Raw genomic sequence first — 20692 nt, forward strand, 5'->3', positions numbered from 1 at the left:
TGGTTATCAGTTAATATTAGCTTCCAGGTGAGGGTGGGGCTGTGTCCACTTCCTCTCTAGCACTGGGACTCCATATAGCTTAGACCTGTGCAGGCCCTGTGAATGTTGCCACAGTCACTGTGAGTTCGTCTGTGTGTCAGTCCTATTTTTGTCTAGAAGTCCTTGTTTCCTTGGTGGCCTCCATCTCTACTGGCTCTTATAATCTCTCTGCCTCCTGAGCTCCCTGGGCCCTGAGGGAAGGGATTTCATGGAGTCGTTCTGTCTTAATTAGGGTTTCTATTGCTGTGAAGAGACACCATGACCATGGCAACTCTTTAAAGGAAAACATTGAATTAGAGATGGCTTGCAGGTTGGGAGGTTTAGTTCATTATTTTCATGGTGGGAAGCATGGTGGTGCATAGGCAGACATGGTGCTAGAGAAGGAGCCAAGAGTTCCATCTCTGGATGGGCAGGCAGTCAGAAGAGACGTTGAGATGTTTGAGAATTTAAAATCCCAAAACCTACCCCTTAGGGACAAACCTTCTCCAACAAGGACACACCTCCTAATAGAACCACTCCCTAAAAGTCAAATATTCAAACATATGAGCCTTTGGGGAACATTCCTATTCAAGCCACTATATATCCCATTGAGGACTGAGTATTCCGAGGTCTTTTGCTTTCTGCGTGTTGTTATCCAATTGTGTGTCTCTGTATGGAACAAATACACCTCCTGCAGGAGTAGGCTCTCTAATGATGGCCGACTAAGATACTGTTTTGCGAATATGCAGAATGTCTTCAGCAATCATTTTTATTTCTGTATTACTTTAACAGAACAATAGCATTTCCCCTAAGCTTGTGGTCTATCTAGTCTCAGATTCTTGTCTACCGTAGCAGTGTCTGGCATGGATTTCATCTCACAGAATGGGCCTTAATTACAATCAGGTCGTGTTTGGTCACTCCCAGAACTTATGTGCCCCCTTTGCACCAATGTATCTTGCAGGAAGGTTACAATGACAGACCACAGCGTTTGCAGTTGGGATGGTGCTTACCTTTCTCCTCTGGTAGTATGTGGAGTGCCTTCTAGCACCATAAAGACCAGTCAGTGGGAGTGAAGGCTCTAGGTAGGTGCCCGTTCAGCTTGGTTCAATGAGTTATATATGTATTGTCTTCAGTAATAGAGCCTTACCATAAGTTTGTGGAGAGTAATCAATAGCTTTGGCAATAGCCTGGGTTATAGGGGTTTCCATGAAGCCACTTTGGTCAACAACTTGAGTAGATGTAAGCAATCCTTGGCATAGAGGTTTCCTTTGGTGGTGAGAGATGACTAGTTGGGGCGTTTGCCTCCCCAGTTATTTGGCAATTTCCTTTAATTTTCTTACACATATATTTTAATAAGCTTCTACAGTATTAGTTTTCCATATAACCTCTTAAATCAGCCTTTGTTTTAACTGCTCCTCCCCATATTTTCTCCCTTAGTTCTCACTTCACTCCCCATTTTATCCTCCCCTGCCCCTGTCTATTCCTAACTATCTATGCTATTTCCACTTACTAGGAAGATCTGCCCCCACTCTAGTCCCTTATTTATAACTAACCTCTGGGATTATATAGGGATTGTAGCCATCTTGTTCTAAGAATTAATAGCTAATAGCCAAATATAAGCAAATACATACCATGTTTGTCTTTTTAGATGTGAGTTAACTCACTCAGGATGATTTTTTTAATAGTTCCATTCATTTATCTATGAGTTTCATGATTTCAATTTTTAATGACTGAGTGATGATTCATTATGCAAATGTACCACATTTTCTTTATCCATCCACCCACTGATGGGCATCTAGGCTGTTTCCAATTTGGGATACTATTAATAAAGCAACAATAAATACGGTTGAGCAAATGTCTCTGTAGTAGGATGTACAATCCTTTGGGTATATGTCCAAGAGAGGTATAGATTGATCTTGAGGTAGATCTATTTTCAGTTTCTGGAGGAGCTGCCACACTGATTTTCATAGTGGCTGTACAGGTAAGCATTTCTATCAGCAATAAACACACACCAACTCCTGTCCTAAAAGCTTCTAGTATTTCAATAGTTCATCTCACTTACTTATCCTGAATACACAGTGAATAAAGACCCTTCCTTTTCCTGGTTAAAAAACTGAGGTTTATAGAACTTTTCAAACCTAGGAGAGTAGAGAGCCTGGGCTCACACCACACTCTTGAAGCAAGACTTGTTCTGGAAATGTGAGCCTCTCTATGATACCTATCAAATAAATTTCATCTGTCCACATTCTCTTGATTCAACAGACAGTCAAATTACTTTTCTACACTTCCAGTGTGACTAGAATGATTGAAGGTTTAGTTGAGGGTGTCACGTGGTCTTCGGAATGTGGCTTGCCAGGCGTCGCTCAAAGGGCTGCCACCAAGATGAGGACTGGCTTCTCGCGTACATTTCCTAACACACACTGGAGCCAGTTGGAAAGAAACACCGAAAATTACAGAGAGAAGGGAAATGTCTGTCCTACTTGTAAAAGCATGCCTTCACTGCAATTGCTGTTCCCGTGTTAGGCTTATTGTTATATTCTAAAAGAAAAATTTAGTTCTGATGGGCCATGAATCTTCTGGAGCTCCTGTCTGGAAAGCAATTTTGCTTTCTTAAGCATTTTGATAAGTTAGCTTCGCTGTTCTGCCAGAAGGCCTCTGCTGAAAGCGCCCAGTCATTAGTACAAATCTAAGGAGCTATAAGCCTGTCCTATTTTCAATTGAACCTGACCTTGAAAAAATATTAAATATGACTTGTTTAGAGGGGCGAGGAAGAGAATGACTTCATATTCCTGCCACTCTCAGCTCATCTTAATCAGAGGGATTTTACGCCAACAGGAATTCGGGACGTGAAGAATTGCTAATGGACAGAATCTCAGCGGAGGTGCGTTGCCGCTCTACAGTGATGGAAACACACTACTGTGAATAGACTTTCATGAGACAGCCCTGTCACTGCGTCCGCTGAGAGGAAGTAATTTCCCTGTTACTGGATCTTTATATCTTACCTGGGAGAAAGTGAGAAAAAGCTTGATGTCTTTTCAAGGAAAATGCGACATTGTATATCCCCTGCAACTTGATCTTCAAATTACATGAAATCTAATTTTGCTTCTGCTTTACGATTAAACAAAAGACGGTAGCAATTTTGCTTGCTATGGACAATTTTTTAATATTTATTTATTATATTATGTGTATAGCATTCCTTCCATGTGTGCCTGCAAGCCAGAAGGGGGCGCCAGGTCTCATTATAGATGGCTGTGAACCACCGGGTGGTTGCTGGGAATTGAACTCAGGACCTCTGGAAGAGCAGCAGTCAGTGCTCTTAACCACTGAGCCATCTCTCCAGCCCCTGCTATGGACAATTTTAATTTTTAATTTGATAAGTATTTTTTATTTAGGATTTTTCAAAGGCCTTCAAAATCATCTCCCAACAGTTGAATGTTTCTGGTTGTTGTTTCAGATCCCCCTATTTTTGGTTTATCATCCACTCTCAGAATCACGTATATTTGCTCTGCCACCGAGGCCTATGTTGCAGCATCATTGACTCTCCTTTCTCCACTCTCAGACAATCTGCCCTGGTCTCTGGTCCACTCACATTATTTTAAATGTGTCTCACACTGTCTTAGTCCCTTTGTATTATGATAATACAGAATAATACAGACAGGTTAGTCAGTAAGTTGTTTCATTCATTGATTTTATCTTGAGACAGGTTCTCATGTAGCTAGATTGGCCTCAAATTCACTGTGCAACCAAAAATTTTCTCTGATCCTCTTACCCTCATCTCTCTGTGCTAGAATACATGCTAGAAGGCATGTATCATCATGCCTTCTTTGTGTGGTATTGGGAGTCAAGTCTAGGCTTCATGAGTACTAAACAAGAACTCTCCCAACTGAGCTACATTCTTGGCCATGACTGGTCAATTTATGAAGAACAGGAATTTAGCTTGTCATAGATCTGGAAACTAAGGACCCAGCCAATTCAGCTTTCTGGTAAGGGCTGCTCTCAGCGCCATGATGGTGACACACAACTTAAATCCCATCATTTGGGAGACAGAAGCAAATGGATCTCTGTGAGTTCAAGGCCAGCCTGGTTCACAAATTGAGTTCCAGGTCAGAGAAACCCTGTCTTGAAAAACAACAACAAAATAACAGTTGCTCTCTGTTTGCAAGGGAATACCTTCAAGCTGTGTCCTCCAGAGGAGAAGAGGACTATGTCTTCACATGATGACAGACGAAAAATAAGTCAGTATTTTCCCAGTTCTGGGAGAAGCCTTTTCTACAAAGGATCTAATCCTTTTTATAGGGAGAAGCACTCACAGCCTTATCAGCTTTCAATTTCTTGCCTGTTAATACCATCACTTTGAACAAGCGTCAGTAGCACCTGACTCTCATAAAGAGCACATTTAAACCTTGGCACACATGCCTTTTTCACCATTTCTTTTTTTAATCATTTACTTCCTCCCCTCCTCCCACTTCCCTCCCGCCCCCCCCATGCCCTCCCCCCTACAACCAGACTTAGGAAGGTATGCATCCAAACAAAACAGGATCCCAAAAAGCCAGTACGTGCAGTAGAGACAAATCTCAGTGCCATTATCATTGGCTTCTCAGTCTGCCCCAATTGTCAGCCATATTCAGAGGGTCCAGTTTGATCCCATGCTCATTCAGTCCCGGTCCAGCTTTGATGAGCACCCATTAGCTCAGGCACACTGTCTCAGTGGGTGGACCAACCCCTCATGGTCCTGACTTCCTTGCTCATATTCTCCCTCCTTCTGCTCTTCAACTGGACCTTGAGAGCTCAGGCCAGTGCTCCGATGTGGGTCTCTATCTCCATCTGTTGCCGGACAAAGGTTCTATGGTGATAGTCAAGATAGTCATCAGTCTGACTACAGTACAAAGCCAGTTCGGCATCCTCTCCTCCACTGCCCAGGGTCCTAGCTGGGGTCATCCCCGTGGACTCCTGGGAACCCCTCCAGAGCCAAGCCTCTTGCCAACCCCAACCATTCTCCTGGTATTGATCCATGTGACAGCATTTCTAAGCAGGACATCTGACCTCCCTATATATAGTGGTTTCCTATTACCTGTATGTTCACGTAGAATAGTGGAAAGCACAATGCCTAAGAGGATTCCCACAGAACAAAGCAAGAGGCTGTGGAGAGCAAGTGACAAAGATTCTTCCCATCAAAAAACCCGGAACTATCAGATGGAGCTCACTCACCAACAAACTGAGTCCACTAACCCGGAACTATCAGATGGAGCTCACCGGCAAACTGAGCCCACTAACCCAAACTATCAGATGGAGCTCACCAGCAAACTGAGCCCACTCCCGGGACAGGGAAGCTGACATCTTCTACATAATCCATGCTGCAGTGTGGTGTTTCTATCTTGCACTTGTTTGGGAATGAGACTGTATTGAAGTCACCTGGTTCTTAACCCTCACACCTTCTCGGTAAGATAATGGAAGTCCAGGATGTCCTTTCCAAATCTAACCGGGGACTTATGTCATCCACATCTTCGAACATTTTGACCAGATGAGACTTTAGTCTAACCTTCCCTTATGGGAGTGGAGAGGTAAGAGGGCATCTGTGTGATGCTGCAAGCTTAATATTAGTTGTCAGACAGATGTGACAGAAACTATTTGTCCTCCATCTCTGTTCCCTTATTGATTTAACTCTCTATATTAGCTACATAAAAATGCCCTCTAAATAGAAAAAAAGATTTTTCTTAGTCATCAATGTAATTAGATATTATTATATGATCATGTGACTAAGTTCTGGCAAGAAATTGTGGGGATGCTACATCAAACTTCCAAGGTGTGTCCTTAAGAAGAATGTATTCGATGTCCAATCCTTTTAACCCTTCAGCCTCTGTGGATGTGATAGGAGATTGAAAGTGACAGGAGTTGCTAGTCCAACCATTTTGAACATTAAAAATACTTTTATTTTAGCCATTGAGAACGACTGAGCCGCAAGTGGAAGGATCCAGGGTTTCTGCTGAAAGAGAATACATTGTCCAGATAGCATTAGATCTCTTGGAAGAAAAATTAACTTCTAACCTATTTGGGCTACTTTATTTTTATTATCCAACTTAAATGTTGACATGAACATTAAAAAACATTTGATGATCATATCCATAAACCTGTGATGTTGGTTTCTAATTCAAAATTAAGAATAAGAACATAGGGTGCAGAATGATTATGTCTTTAAAATATCATCTAAACTAGATTCATAAAGTTTTTGTCTATTCTTCCTTCTGACACTGTTGCAATAAATACAAATATTAATCATTATTTGAGCTGTGCTCTAAGAAACTGAGAGTGGTGACAGCAGGCCCAGTGTCTAAACAAAAGCAGGCCTGAAATAATAACTCCTGGATTTTATGTCATTGAACACACTTTCAGGTTTTAGTATCAACTTCATTCTGACACAGTCAAGATGACAATATCTATCTCTGTCTTGACCATAATGCTCAAATTACAACTGCCAGCAAAACACCACAGTCAGTAATTAAGGTATTAATTTCAACATCAGCTTGAAGGTCCTACTGAGCTTCTGGAAAAGAATTATCATGACAACTGTGGACCTTGTGTACAGATAATAATAAGACAGTGACCACCTCGTGTTAGAAAATGTGTGGAGAGGGATGGAAACGGTTGATGGCCTTTTCATTCTGGATTCTTTCATCTTTTAAAAGCTAAACCATGGGAATATACTACCTAGCTCCCAAAAAAATATCATGCTTAAATGACAAGGACATCATTCTGGATTTAACAGAGCCGTAACCACGTTTGGTTGGAAATGCCAAGAGAGTAGGAGGTAGGTATTTTGCCACTCCATGTTCATCCTGAGATCATGCACAGATGGGCAGAGCACCTGCTCTGAGTCAAGACAGTCAACCCAAGCAGATATATATATAAGGAAGACGTTGTTGGAGAAACAATATGGTGTGATAAGAGCACAGGCCCTCGCCAAGGTCCCGACTGAATCTCACTTTTATCTTCTGTGGCTGAGGGATAATAAGGAAATCTATCTCATTCATAGAAGGCCATTCAGGAAAGAATTGGATGAGCATTGAAGATTCTAGTGTATAATAAGAACTCAAGCCGGGCGGCGGTGGCGCACGCCTTTAATCCCAGCACTTGGGAGGCAGAGGCAGGCGGATCTCTGTGAGTTCGAGACCAGCCTGGTCTACAAGAGCTAGTTCCAGGACAGGCTCCAAAACCACAGAGAAACCCTGTCTCGAAAAACCAAAAAAAAAAAAACAGAACTCAATGAGAGGCTGCCAAGGTGGCTCAGCAGGTTGAGACATTTGCATGAAGGACTGACAGCCTGGTTTGGGCACAAGATCACACAACAAGGCAGAGAAGAACCAAGTCCTGAGAATTGTCCTTTGACCTCCACGTGCGTGCTTTATATTTTTAAAATACAACTCAATAGTGACTTAATAGATAGTTCACTGCTCTTGCAGAAGACAAAGGTTTGGTTCTGAAAACCTTTATCTGCTCACAACTTCTTAGAACTCCAGTTCCATATGATCCAATACCCTCTTTCCTCTGCGGGCTCCTGTACTCAGGCAAACACATTTACACAACAATGAAAATAAATAAATATTCCCTGAAAAAGGAAGAGAAGAAATAATATACTAATGAATAATAATCATAAAATACATATTGGGGGCTGGGGAGGTGGCCCAGCAGTTAAGAGCCTGTATTGCTCTAGCAGAGGACCAGAATTCAGCTTCCAGCCCCTATCCTAGGAGGCTCACAAATGGCTGTGTTTCCAGCTATAGATCTGATTCCCCCTTCTGGCCTCCTTGGGCACAGCTCTCATGCACAGACCCAAATGCATACATGTAATTTAGAAAAATAAAGAGAAATACATCTTCTAAAAATCAATTAATGAAAAAAGAAGATATGAATTTGAAAAAAAGCAAGAAAGGGTAATGGGGAGATTCAGAGGGAGGAAAGGGGAGGCGAAAGTGATATAATCTCAAAGGTAAAAGAAAGAATGTTTTTAAAATCAAATAAACAATGAAGAGTAATTCATCCCCCCCCCCTTTTTAAATTGATTTTTATTGAGCGCTACATTTTTCTCTGCTCCCCTCCGGGTCTCTCCCCTCCAATCCTCCCCCAAGGTCCCCATGCTCCCAATTTACTCAGGAGATCTTGTCTTTTTTCATTCCCCTTTTACATATTAATAAGAACTTTAAACTCCGCAGAGCTGATGCCCTCACTGTTAACAAATCAGAAAACAAACCACAGGGTCCCATGTTCAACAAAACCTTTGTATTCTTCCTTGGGTTTTCAGGAAGACTCACATTTTCTGTACATTGTCACAGATGGATTGAGCCACAGGACAGTGCTGGCCAATGAACAGTGGTGGGATTACACCATAAAACACGGCATGAGGTAGCATCACACCATTTGAGGTTCTGCCCTCACTGCGCCCTCTACAGCAGGGATGGTAGACTGGAGACAGGGGTTTCACCAAGTATACTCGAGATCACATGGGGCAAAGTCCCTCTGGGGACACATGGAGTTGTGACACAAGCAAGAAATAAGCTTTCATAGCACCAAACAGCAGAGGTTGGAAGGTGAGGGGGAAGTTTTTGTTTAGTGTTACTGCGTCATCGCAGGACCTTCACTTTGAGGAAAGAGTACGCCTTGTCAATAGTAATATTTTAAAAGGTTTAAAAATGCAGCTGTTGCTCGAACATCTGGATTGACTACTGTGTCTATACTGATCTCATTTCCTCCTTCTCCTGCTCTCCTTGCCGTTCCAGGCCCAAGCACAAACACTCCATAGTATACCCTCTTCTGGCTGCTGCTTTGTGAAATTCTCAACATGGTTTGAAATTGTTCCCGTTATATATTCTTTTCTTATATAATGTATCCTAATGATGGTTTCTCCTCCCTCTACTCCTCCCAGTTCCTCCCCACCTGTCCTCCCATCTGGGTCCACCCCCTTTCTGTCTCTTATTAGAAAAGAAACAGGCTTCTGGGGTATAATAATAAAACATAACAAACTAAAATATAAGATAAAACAAAACCTACATGAGAGTTGGACAAGACAAAAAAAAAAAAACAGAAGGAAAAGAGACCAAGAGAAGGCACAAGAAACAGACTTGCTCATTCACAAACTTGAGATGCCCATGAAAACACCAAACTGGAGTTTACAATACATACACAGGAAAGGACCTGGTGAGGCCCGTGCAGGCCCTGTGCATGCTGCCTCAGTCTCTGTGAGCTCATATGGGTTTTAATCCTATTGATTCCTAGGCCTTTGTTAGCTTGGTGTCCCCTATCTCCTCCGGCTCTTACACCCTGCTTCTGCTTCTCAGTATTCCCTGAACCCTGAGGAAAGGGATACCATGGAGACCTCTCATTCAGGATTGAGTGTTCCACAGTCTCTCTCTTTACACAGTAATCCGCCTGTGGGTCTCTATATGTGTTCCCACCTGCTGGAGGAAGATGGCTGAGGGGGTATAAAAAATTTACATTCTTTATCCTGTTCCACAGGGAATGGAAGACACCAAGAAAACAAGGCCCTCTAAATCAACATAGTCTGTGCACATAGGAACTTGCAGAGACTGAGGCAGAGTGCACAGCACCTGCACAGGTCTGCACCCAGGTGGAATCCTGGAGCTGAAAAAGAAGGGGGGGCACACATACCATTCCTAACCCAAGGCTAGCTCAAATTGAGAACCACTTGCAAATGAAAATCTAGTTTTATCCAAGGGAGTCTCATTGGGAAACAAACCACTCTTAAGTGTAGGCTGCATACCCACGGTAGATGGCCAGTTGGAAACTAATTCATTGGCATTTTTGGAGGTCCCTTGTGTCACAAGGCTTTTCATATTTCTTTAACTTTATCTTATTATTTTTTTAATTTTATTTTTTATTTTCCTTCTCTCATTTTGCCCTTCAGGTCTGTGTGTGTGTGTGTGTGTGTGTGTGTGTGTGTGTGTGTGTGTGTGTGTGTGTTATGGCTTCCAATTTACTTATGGGATTTCTGAGTGCGTGAAAGGGTGGTTCTTGGATTCTCGTGCCTTCTTTTGGTCTCTTTCCCTTCTGCTTGTTTGTCAGTCTAATTTCAGTGTTTTGGCTTTTATCTTATTTTATTATTATCCCTTAGAAACCTGTTTGTTTTCTAATGAGAGAGAGAAAGGGAGTGGATCCAGCTGGGAGGAGAAGACTGAAGGAATTGGAAGTAGCAGAGAGAGAGAAAATCACAATCAAAGTTAAATATAACAAAACTTTTTCCTACTATTTTGTAGTGCTGGAAATCATGTTTAGGACTTTGCGTGTGCCGCATGACTATTCCATCACTGCGCTATACTGTCGGCCCAGCCCCATTTTAAGTTTTAAACACAGTATGCGTTGACATTTTTGATTCTTGCGGTAATGAATTTCATACACTAGTGAAACTCTTTCTTCTCTCTGGCCTACTCCTTGTTACCTCCTATTGCAGATTAGAGATGGAGTCCCTTACAAAGGGACTGGTGACAGTTTAGTCCCCAAATAGCGCTGCTGAGAGGTGATTGGATCACCAGGGGCCTCACATCATCAATAGTTCATATGAGAATAAAATGAGCTATTAGGAGGGTGGCCTGGTTAGAGGAAGGAGCTCACCGTATAGTGTACTGAGGTCATCTAGATGGCCAATAGGAACCTAACTCAGCAGCATCAGTGGAGGCCCCTTGAGGGGCTTTTATTTGTTTTTGTTTGTTTGTTTTTGTTATTTCTATTTTTGAATATTATCTTAGTTTCCATTTTTCTTTTATTACTTTTTCTTCCTTTTTACCCTAAAGATCCTTTACATATATATTACAGCTTCCAGTTTAGTGTTCTTTATGGAACTGTGCAAACAAGTAGGTCTCTGCATCCATAACTGTTTTGTGTGCCTTTCTCTGCTCTCATTTCCTTCTGTTTGTTTGTTTATTTGTTTTATCATATTTTGATGTGTTAGATTTTGTTTTACATTACTATATATGAGGGAAAAGCTATTTTCAATAAAATGGAAAAAAGAATAAGCATAAAATAAGCATAAAAGGAAAAGAAATACTCCCGACCACTGAACACTTTTTCCTAGGTTCTATGCTTTTAGAGAAGTTGACACAAATCACCAAGATGGGCAAATGGAGAATTACCAAATCGTGCAATTCGGCTGGTTCCCTCAACGTAAGGTACCTTTATTTTCATCCTGTGAGAACTGCACAATATTGCTGCCTCTTTAGCTGTAAAATAAACAATGCCAACAAAACAACAATGGTTCCGAATATTGGTGCAATATATTTTCTTTATTTAAAAAAAATGTACTCGGACAGCAGCTGTGGCTTCAAAAGAAAATAATCTTCAACGAACAAAGTTGAAAAGTGCTAATCCATCCTTTCCCAGTACAGTCAACAAACTGCTCTCCAGTTCGGCACACAGCTGGGACAAAACCAAGGAGTCAAAGGCTAAAGCATCTTCTGAATGTTCTCATAGAGAGTACTTACAAGTGCTATATACAGGTTGACTTGACAGAGGATTCTTTTAGAAGCTTCCCAGATAAATGGTCCAGATGCTAACCATCTACAAGAATAAGTGGTTGGTGGTTTCGAGGGCATGTTCACAGTAATTAATGCATCCATAAGCTCTATTAATATCACAATGAAGAGGCAGCTTAGGGGACGATGCACCTTCCCATGGCTGAGGACATGCTTTTCATCTTGGACCACTTTAATCATCTATAAAGACTAAAGAGTGGACACTTCACATGCTATGTACTTGTGATTAAACTTCAATATCAACGCTGCAGTCAACACTGACCATATATTTTCTCAAACTTAAGAACAAATGCAAAGAATACACTACAAGGGGTTTTTTTTTTTCAGCATTTCAAAGAGTATATTGAAGCTGGCCACTTATTTCTGAAGCCCTGAAGGACAGGTGCGGGGTTTCTCGGCCTCAGAACTCAGGTGTCTATTTCTCGTCACAGTCCCCATCATTACTGTGACTCTCTCCATCCATAACATGGGCACTAGTAAATCTGGAACTGCTCTGTTTGAGAGAACAACAACATTTTTGAGGTGTGTACGTCTGCTAATGTCAGGCTGTCTTCAACAGCTCCCCAGTACTATTCACAGATGCAGAATGCTGGAGCTCAGTGGTTCTCAATCCTCCTAAAGTCGCAACCCTTTAACCCACTTCCTCGTGTTGTGGTGACCCCAGCCAGAAAATTATTTCACTACTGCTTCATGGCTGTAATTTTGTCACTGTTATGAATTGTGATGTAGACATCTAATGTGCAAAATATCTGGTATGTGACCCCACAGGGTTACGACTCATAGGTTAAGAACCACTGTTGCGAATGGTCCACAACCCCAACCCATACTCCCTGAAGCCAGCCTTGGACTTGTATGGATTTACCCGTATTTGAGCAATGATCCCTGGAACATAAATGTTTAATGCTTACCTTGGGGCACCTCAGGTAGATGCTAAAGATGAAGCCCAATGGGAATGGGAGAGCTTCAAGAATAGAATCTGAACCTAGCTGAACTTAAAACCAGAATGAACTATGGTGTTGTGCCTCTCTGAAAAATGAGTAAAGACATTCTGCTGCTTTTGAGGTAAATTCAAGGACCACAAGAATATAGCCTATGTGCAGAAAACCTCAGCTATAATGCAATTATTACCACATATCGTTACCAAACACTTAGATGGGAGATGGACCTGTTGTACCCAAGGATACACATGAGGATGTAAAGATACATATATACATGCATGTATTTAAATAGATGAAGGGTGATAGGTAGATGGATGAATATAGATAGACAAATAGATTGTTTCCTTCAATTCTCACATATCTTATGTATCTATGACAGCATTAGCTTATCATTTCACACTTTAGACAATGCAGTACATGTCAAGAAAACCTCACCCCTAAAAAGACTGAAATAAAATAACCTTGGAGTAGTGGAATTACGCCTCCAATGTAATCCATGTTGTAGATGCTAAACCAGCCCTTCTCTGTGCCACACTCACCAGACAGAAGCATAAACATCACCAAGCCCAGGTCCAAATGAAATTCATCTGTTCCATTCACCCCTCCCTTAGCCTCCCACAGAGAGAGAACCATAGACAGCAAGCATACAGGGTTCTGGATCCATTCCACAACTTCTCTTGCTGTTTGCCTAACCCCACGTCCTTGACTTTCTATACTCCAATAGTAGGACTTTTCTTTTGACATCTTTACTTTCCTCATAGATACCTGTTAGATACACTCTGCTGATAAGAGCTAACATATGATTGATGGACCATCATACAGCTTTCTTTGTCAAGCTTGATTAAGGAAATGGGAATGTTACGGGAAGAAGTCTAGTTAGCATCTAGGATCCTGCAAATGTGTTTGTTCTAGAAATATCTTGCAAATATGCTTTTCTTAACACCTTCTGGTGACCTCTCTTAAACTCTACCCCTAAACCTTCAATCTGGATTCTCCTATCCTGGTTCAATCCACTTTGGGTTGTCTTTAAGAGTGAAATGTCTGAAGTGTTTTGGGGATTCCCTGATTTTGTCTGATGTTTTGCCTCTTTAAAGTGTTTTGCTTATCCATGAGTTAAGGTATTCCTTAGACAGATGGATACACATCATTCTTTTCATACCAAGATAATAATGAAGAAGAGTGATGGATTATTTTTACATGAGTAGTATTGTTCCATTGTGCCAATAAAATTGTATTATTAAGAAAATGTTTAAAAATTCTCCCTGATAGTTTTAAGTATCTTTAGCCTCTTTAGAGTGAACTAACACATGTCTGTAATTGGTTTCTTTTTGATATTATAACAACCATAATTATAGAAAAAATAGTTTTCCATCAAAAATTCAATTTGTCACTCAAAATATTTGTAATCTTTATATATTTTATTCTGTTGTGGAATACTACTTTAACTAGGAGAAGATGTTTACTTTTGTTTATGCTGCAAAATAATACTTAAACTATGTAGAGATGTGTTACATTTGTTTATGCTGTATTTGTTTAATTATATAAAGATGTATTGTTGTTTCACCTTGCCTGCCTAAGGCTCCTGGTTGGTCTGATAAAAAGCTGAATGGGCAGAGAGAATAAGTAAGAGGAGGAGTTTATTCTCTAGAGACTGAGAGGAGAATATGAGGAATGAAAACAGGGAGACAACCGGGGCCAGTCAAGCAGCCAATAGCCAGTCACACATGGAGTAGGACATACAGAATGAAAGAAAGGTAAATAACCCCAAGGCAAATCATAGATGAAGAGGAACAGATCAATTTAAGTTATAAGAGCTATTAAGACTGGCATAAGGTAAGGCCGAGTATTCATAATTAATAATAAGTCTCCGTGTCATGATTTGGGGGCTAGCAGTTCAAGAAAAAAACCTGCATTACTCTGGAGTAAATTAGTGGTGATGCTGAATTTGAACATTTAGCACTTCTCAAATCACAAATTTATCCAGAATAATACGGTGATAACGCAGGAAACTTATGAGATAGAGAACTACAGAGTTCATCTCCAAATCAGAGAGAACACCTCCCCTCTCCACCTCACGGTTGGCTTCTCCTTTCAATCTCCCCCCAACAAACTGTAACCTGCATCCTTACACATCCTGGTCTCAACTCAGTGGCCCCAATCTTCCAGTCATGCATTTCCCTTTGGATCAGAAAGAGGATATATTCCCTCTTCCTCTTTTTAGAATTTATTTATGGGAGGAGAAGCTATGGGGAGGGGGCTATATGTGTGAGTGTGGTGTATTAGTATAGCGTTTGTGCGAATGGTGTATGGAGGTTGGTTGCGCACCTCACACCTCTGCATTTGCTCTTGAAAACCAGAGAAGGAATCAGAAGTCTTACCGTATCACTCTTTGCCATTTGAGAGCGGCTCCCCCTTGAACCTAGAGCTAAGCTGGTAGCTATCAAGCCCAACTATCCTCCTGAACACCCCCCCCCAGTACTGGGGTTACAGGTGTGCCTGGATTTTTATAGGTGTTTTATAGGTGTTGGGGATTCTAACTCAAACCCTTATACACGGGCTTCAAAAGCCTTACTGACCAACCCAATTCCTCAGCCCTTTGTCTTCTTAACTATGACGCTGTCACTGCCAACTTTTTCTATCTCTTTACTAAATCCATCTGATGCAAAGATCCACAGTCAAGCACCAGTTGAGCTCCAATACTCTGGTCAAAGAGAGGGAGGAAGGATGCTATGAGCAGAAAGGGGTGGGGTAGGCAGTGTCAAGATCATGATGGGGAAAGCCAGAGAAAGCTGACCCGAGCTCATGGGACTCTTGACAGACAGCTAGGGAACCTGCATGTGACAGACCTAGGCCCTCTGCATGTGGGTGACAGTTGTGTAACTTGGTTTATTTGTGAGGCCCTAGCAGTGGGACCAGGATCTGTCCCAGGCCTATTAGCTGGCTTTTTGAAACCCATTCCCTATGGCGGGATGCATTGCTCAACCTGGATGCAAGGCAGGAGGAACTTGGTCCTACCTCAATGATATGCCAGGCTTCTGCCTCCCCATAGGAGGCCTTACACTTCCTGAGAGTGGACTGGGGAGAGAGCCAATAGAAAAGAAGTTGGGGGAGGAAATGGAAAGAGGACGAAGGGGAAATGGTGGTTGGTATGTAAAATAAAAAATTTGAAATAAAAAATGGGAAAAAATCCATCTGAAGTAGCCCTTGGCATATTCCCCACTTATGCTTTACTCTAAGGTTCCCTCAGTAACATTACTGTAGAACAACAGCCATTGGTGGGGGAATATTTTATGAAACATCTGTTAGCTTCCAGGAGTTCTAGAAGGAAAGCCAGGCCTCGTGGTGTCCTCTCCAGCTCTATTGCTGTCTTGCTGTGCTATTCGTAAGTCGAAGGAGACGGTCCATATGTTAAATTATTTGATCAACAAAAAAAATAATTTAAGGGCTATATCCCAGTTTTCAAATAAGCACACTAAGGCTCACAGCATTATTCTCCTAAGAACTCACTATAGAAGCATAAGAAGCAACTCCCTGACACTGGAGAGCTGACAGCAATATCAGTGCTGCCTGCTGAATTTTGGTGGCACTGTCTTTTTAACAGCAGGCTATAAGTTTACACCCCTCGTAATTATGAAAGTAGATATAATAAGTAAGGAGATCAAGATGCTTCACTCTCTAGCTTTCCTTTTTATCTACCTAGAGACAGTCCCTTTTAATCACCTGCAATGAATGATTGCTTATTACATAATTTTATGGCCCAGATACATGCAACACTAAAGCTAACTGAATTATCCTTGGTAATTATAGCATGTGAAAAAAAAATCACATTTGCTTCCCTTGACCTACTTGAATGAACTGATAGTGCTCATTCTTAGCAGTCGTCTAGCCAAATGTTCCTTATCTCCATGCAAGTGTAGAGCAGCCAGAATAAAAGTCCTGTTTGTGCAAAAGCTCTGCTAAATGTTGGTGCTTAAGTCTCTGTGACCATTATACAACTAACTGTCCTGCTTCCCTTGATGCATTGAACAGAACTGTATAGTATAAGCGTTTGCATAAGTTTGTACTCATTAGATAAAATAACTAACATGTTATCTAGGAGGCAACACTTTGACCTTGAAGAGAGAATGATATGGGTGAGATGTCTCTTCCATGATTCTATTCTGGGCTCTTCATAAACATTATGGGTAAGTTTACTAATGAACCACTGGCAAATTCTGCAGAGGCTATGCCATGATGAGACAAGGACCAGAGTTTACAGAGCACGGCAGGGGTAGGCATCCCAGTGAGCATCAGCGGGTCTCCATAGCCCGGATGAGTAAACAGATGCTATGACCATTCCTACCTCAGCCCCAGGTTTCCTTAAATGCTAATGAAAGCTTGAACTCCTGCCTCTAAAAGATTCTGAGGAAAGCATTCCCAGGAGAACATTTACATCTGTCCAGTGGATCTGGGTAAAGGTGACATCCCCATGTTCTATCCCTCAGCCTTCCCAGTTATATCAACTAGAACAATACAGGTCTGGGGATGCATTCTATTTGTGAAAGCAATATTTACCATGCATCAAAAGAAACTTGTTCTGGACATTAAAGTTTCTAATTCCAGTCCCAAGATGTGCTTGTGACCTTGTGTGAGACCTGCACATTCTCTGCCTTAGTTGCTGACCAGAAAAAAGTCCATCCTTCCTCCCCCTTTCACAAGGCATCGGAAAGTTTAGTTAAGACAGGGAGCTCTAACAAGAGCACACGGTACAATGGAAACTGAAAACATTACTGTTAAACAAAATCCTAGTGGCCCTTACCTGGTGTTTCTTATTGTACCTTGTCACTACAAGGAACCCAAATTATGTCAGAACCACCAAAAGCCCTTCAGGTCACCAGCTGCTGTTATTTGTCCTGTCGCGGGCATTGTGGTGCTTGAAAACTCAGGTTCAGGGAGTGTCACACAGCCCCAGAAAACCCTGCACAATTTCATGTACTATGGAAGCATTTTCTGAGTTTCCATTTCCTCTTCTGAAATGGCATGATATGATGATATGTTCATAGTAAACCCCAATGAACTTGACTACCTAAGTGAGGATTGAATGAAGCAATTAACCCATATAAGAGGATTTAATATTGAATTTAACACACAGTGAGTGTCTTATCAGTGTTAGAAACATTATCTCTTTAAATGTCTTCCCTATGACAAGAGTAGAACCCTCAAGTGAGAAGGATTTCCAGAATCAATTACATTCAGAAGCGGATAAATTCCTATGAGGAGACCATGAATAGGCCCACTCTTCAAAAATGGAGGCCATCTTATCTACGCTTTGCATGACGTGTTTGAAGATTAGAATGCTTTCCTTCTGTGGGAACTGCAGGACTCAGCTGCAGGGGGTTATGTTTTGAGAAATATTGTTCTCAAAAATTGGATCTTCATTATGCTATGTTGTTAAGCTCCTCAAAATCTGAGAAAGAGAGCCAACCTTTGCCAGATTCAGCAGGTGAAGGCACTGGGCTGACAATCTGAGTCCCATCCCAGAGACCTGCTTACAGGAAGGAGAGAACAAACTCTGACCTCCACATGCATGCCATGGCAATGCGCTTCCCTACCTTGAAACACACAAATAAATCAATCTAGTTTAGAAATTATTTTTAAATTTGAGGAGATGAGGAAGGAAAAAATGGATGAATGCATCTAGTGTCTGTTTCTCAAAGTTCATGGCGCTTTGGTTTGTTTCTTCCCTGGGAAATTCCCGTGTCTATTTGTCATCTAGCCAGGCTTATGAAGGAAGAAGGGTTGTATGCAGTTGGCCATTGCTGAGGCTAGGCAATAAATATAAAATATGAATATGAAATATGAACATGAAATATGTCATCACACGGTGTGTCTTCTCTCATGCATGTTTAAGAAGTTCCATGAAAGTCTTAGAAAACCCATTAAATAAACCAGAAAAAATCCATGTGTACATACAGACAGACTGTCGCTTTCTTTAGAGTCTTACATTTTAGTTGTTTATTTTGTGTGCTTTGGGGGCAGGGGATTCACACACGTCCCACGGCATGCAAGTAGAGGGCAGAGGGAAACTTGCCTGAGTCAGTTCTCTCCTTCCACCATGGGGGTCCCGGGACTTAGACTCAGCTGAGCAGTCTTGGTGCAGGGCGCCACTATCCTCTGAGCCATCTCACCAGCCCCAGACGATCTTTTAATATCTACAACAAATCTAAGGAAAATGGCAACTGCCCTGGGGTTTACACGCCTATTGAAGCAAAGGTACATAACTCGCTTCTTTAACAAACTTGGAAATGCAGCTCTTCTCATACTTCAAAACCAGAAGAGGTCACTCATGGTGATAACACTCAAGGCAAGTCCATGTGGGGTATGTGGAGGTACGCAAGCATCACTGCTCATACTCTCAGCCTTTATGGAAAGAAAGACTCTGCATTTTAAACTAGAGCATAAATTGCATCTTTAAATTAGTCTTCTCTTACCTGCCTGCCAGATATCTTCTATGTTCAGTCAAGTCAAATTTTGGCAGGGCTAAATACATGATCAGCCCCCACGCAGTAGTGAACTTGACTTGAAGACCTCTGTCTAGTCTTCACTTTTTAGTGATCGTTTTTTATTATTATTATAATTTTTTCATTTATCTTACATACCAACCACAGTCTAGCCTTCATTTTAACTGTAACGCTCTTTGGGGTTTCCAGCTGCCAGGGCATCCTAAGGAAGTTTCATTTGGACCAGAATGCATTTCACATGCCAAAGTATTAACTCATTGTTAAGAATTCTTTCTCCTACTAAAAGTGAAATCAGCAGACAGTGATCACATTTGGCCTTTTGGACAAATTCTCCCTAAATGCTCTTTCATTTCACATGCCATTGTTTTAAAATGTGCCCCATTCTTTCTAATTGTGAGCAGTTAAGGGACTTACATAGGTGAGTTGTGCACTTTATTGCTTACACTCACTGTGGGGCGTTCACTAACCTGCCTGTCACCGGGTCCTTGCATTAGTCATTTCCCAACTGGCCAGTTTCACGGTCTCCTGCAGGGCCATTCTCATTCATCTTGTTTGTGTTTATAATACCATCAAAATTTATAAGGCACTTGGGTGTGTTCCCACACTCCAAAATCCCTCTTTCCTCTCACCCCAGCCAAGCACAGTGACTTTCTTCTTCACCTAAGAGTTACCTCTAAAATTAAGGTCATCACTTTTGCTCCAATTTATAGGTTAAAAAAAAAAAGCTGTTGTGTTGAGTTGCAGGGATAAAGGCTCTCCAAGCTCACAATAGATAGGCTGAGCTGCTTTGAGAGCAAATGCTTCAGTCTTTAAGGTGGGAGAAGATGTCTTAGGAGGACATTTCTACCTCCATGAAGCCACACTGCATTTCCAGTCACAAAACACATTTTCACTAATCCATGTTCACATCTGCATAGAAGCTAGTCATATTCCAGATGTGGCCTGAAGCTGCCCCAGATAAACACACAGCCCAACACTTTTCAAATGAGCTTTCACAAGACTAGACTGATATAAAAGAGGAAAGAAAGAAAGAAAGAAAGAAAGAAAGAAAGAAAGAAATAAAAGGGAAAAAACTGGGGTTTTTATTCACTAGTCAGGGCTGAGCATTGCTGGCATAGAAGGGTGGGTTTCTAACACTCACTTCCTCTCTCACTGTATTACAATAAAATAATGGGCTTCGATGCTGCTAGGTCATGCCATTTTTTTACACTGTTATTAATTTATTTATCCTAGCAGGATAACTAGGATAAAAGAGGGAAACCAAAAACTTTGCATTTGTAACCTGCCTTCTCAGCAGATACAAAGGATAAGCATTTTGGTTGCGCCTTTATCAATGGGCAAGTTGATTAGCCTCCTTATAGTGAAGCAAAAATTGGGCTTCAGCAAAAGCTCAAAATTAAGCACAGTCCTACATGGCTGATCTATATACCGAAAGGATAAGAACTGTGTGAGATCACTTCGCACAGACAGCTTCTCTCAGAACTCCCCCTTGCCCACAAGATTTCAGACTTTTGTACAGTCTTGTAGACTCTAGTGGACTCTAATCCCAAGGTGCCTTTGATCCTAACCCTTTTAGATTCTTCTGCTGACCACAGGTGCACGCCAGGTCCCTTGTCTCTCTATGCCACTTTCATCCCGCAACATTTCCTTGTCTTCCAATCATTGACCATTCACCCTTCCTGGAGTCAACTACAGATTT

The 20692-nt window shown here is 41.5% G+C and overlaps 1 protein-coding gene across 1 annotated transcript in view; it reads right to left on the reverse strand.

Moving 5' to 3' along the window:
• Window positions 1–11970: 11970 nt before the first annotated feature.
• Window positions 11971–20692, reverse strand: part of Opn5 (opsin 5) — a 49672-nt gene continuing 40950 nt past the window's right edge. Inside the window, exon 7 of the mRNA XM_041655195.1 lies at window positions 11971–12048. Coding sequence (XP_041511129.1) covers window positions 11971–12048 — 78 coding nt within the window. The remainder of the gene's footprint in view (window positions 12049–20692) is intronic.

The sequence above is a fragment of the Microtus oregoni genome, unplaced genomic scaffold (genome assembly GCF_018167655.1).
Source record: "Microtus oregoni isolate MIOR12 unplaced genomic scaffold, Mior012 000007F_ref0000211, whole genome shotgun sequence".
Classification (NCBI taxonomy): Eukaryota; Metazoa; Chordata; class Mammalia; order Rodentia; family Cricetidae; genus Microtus; species Microtus oregoni.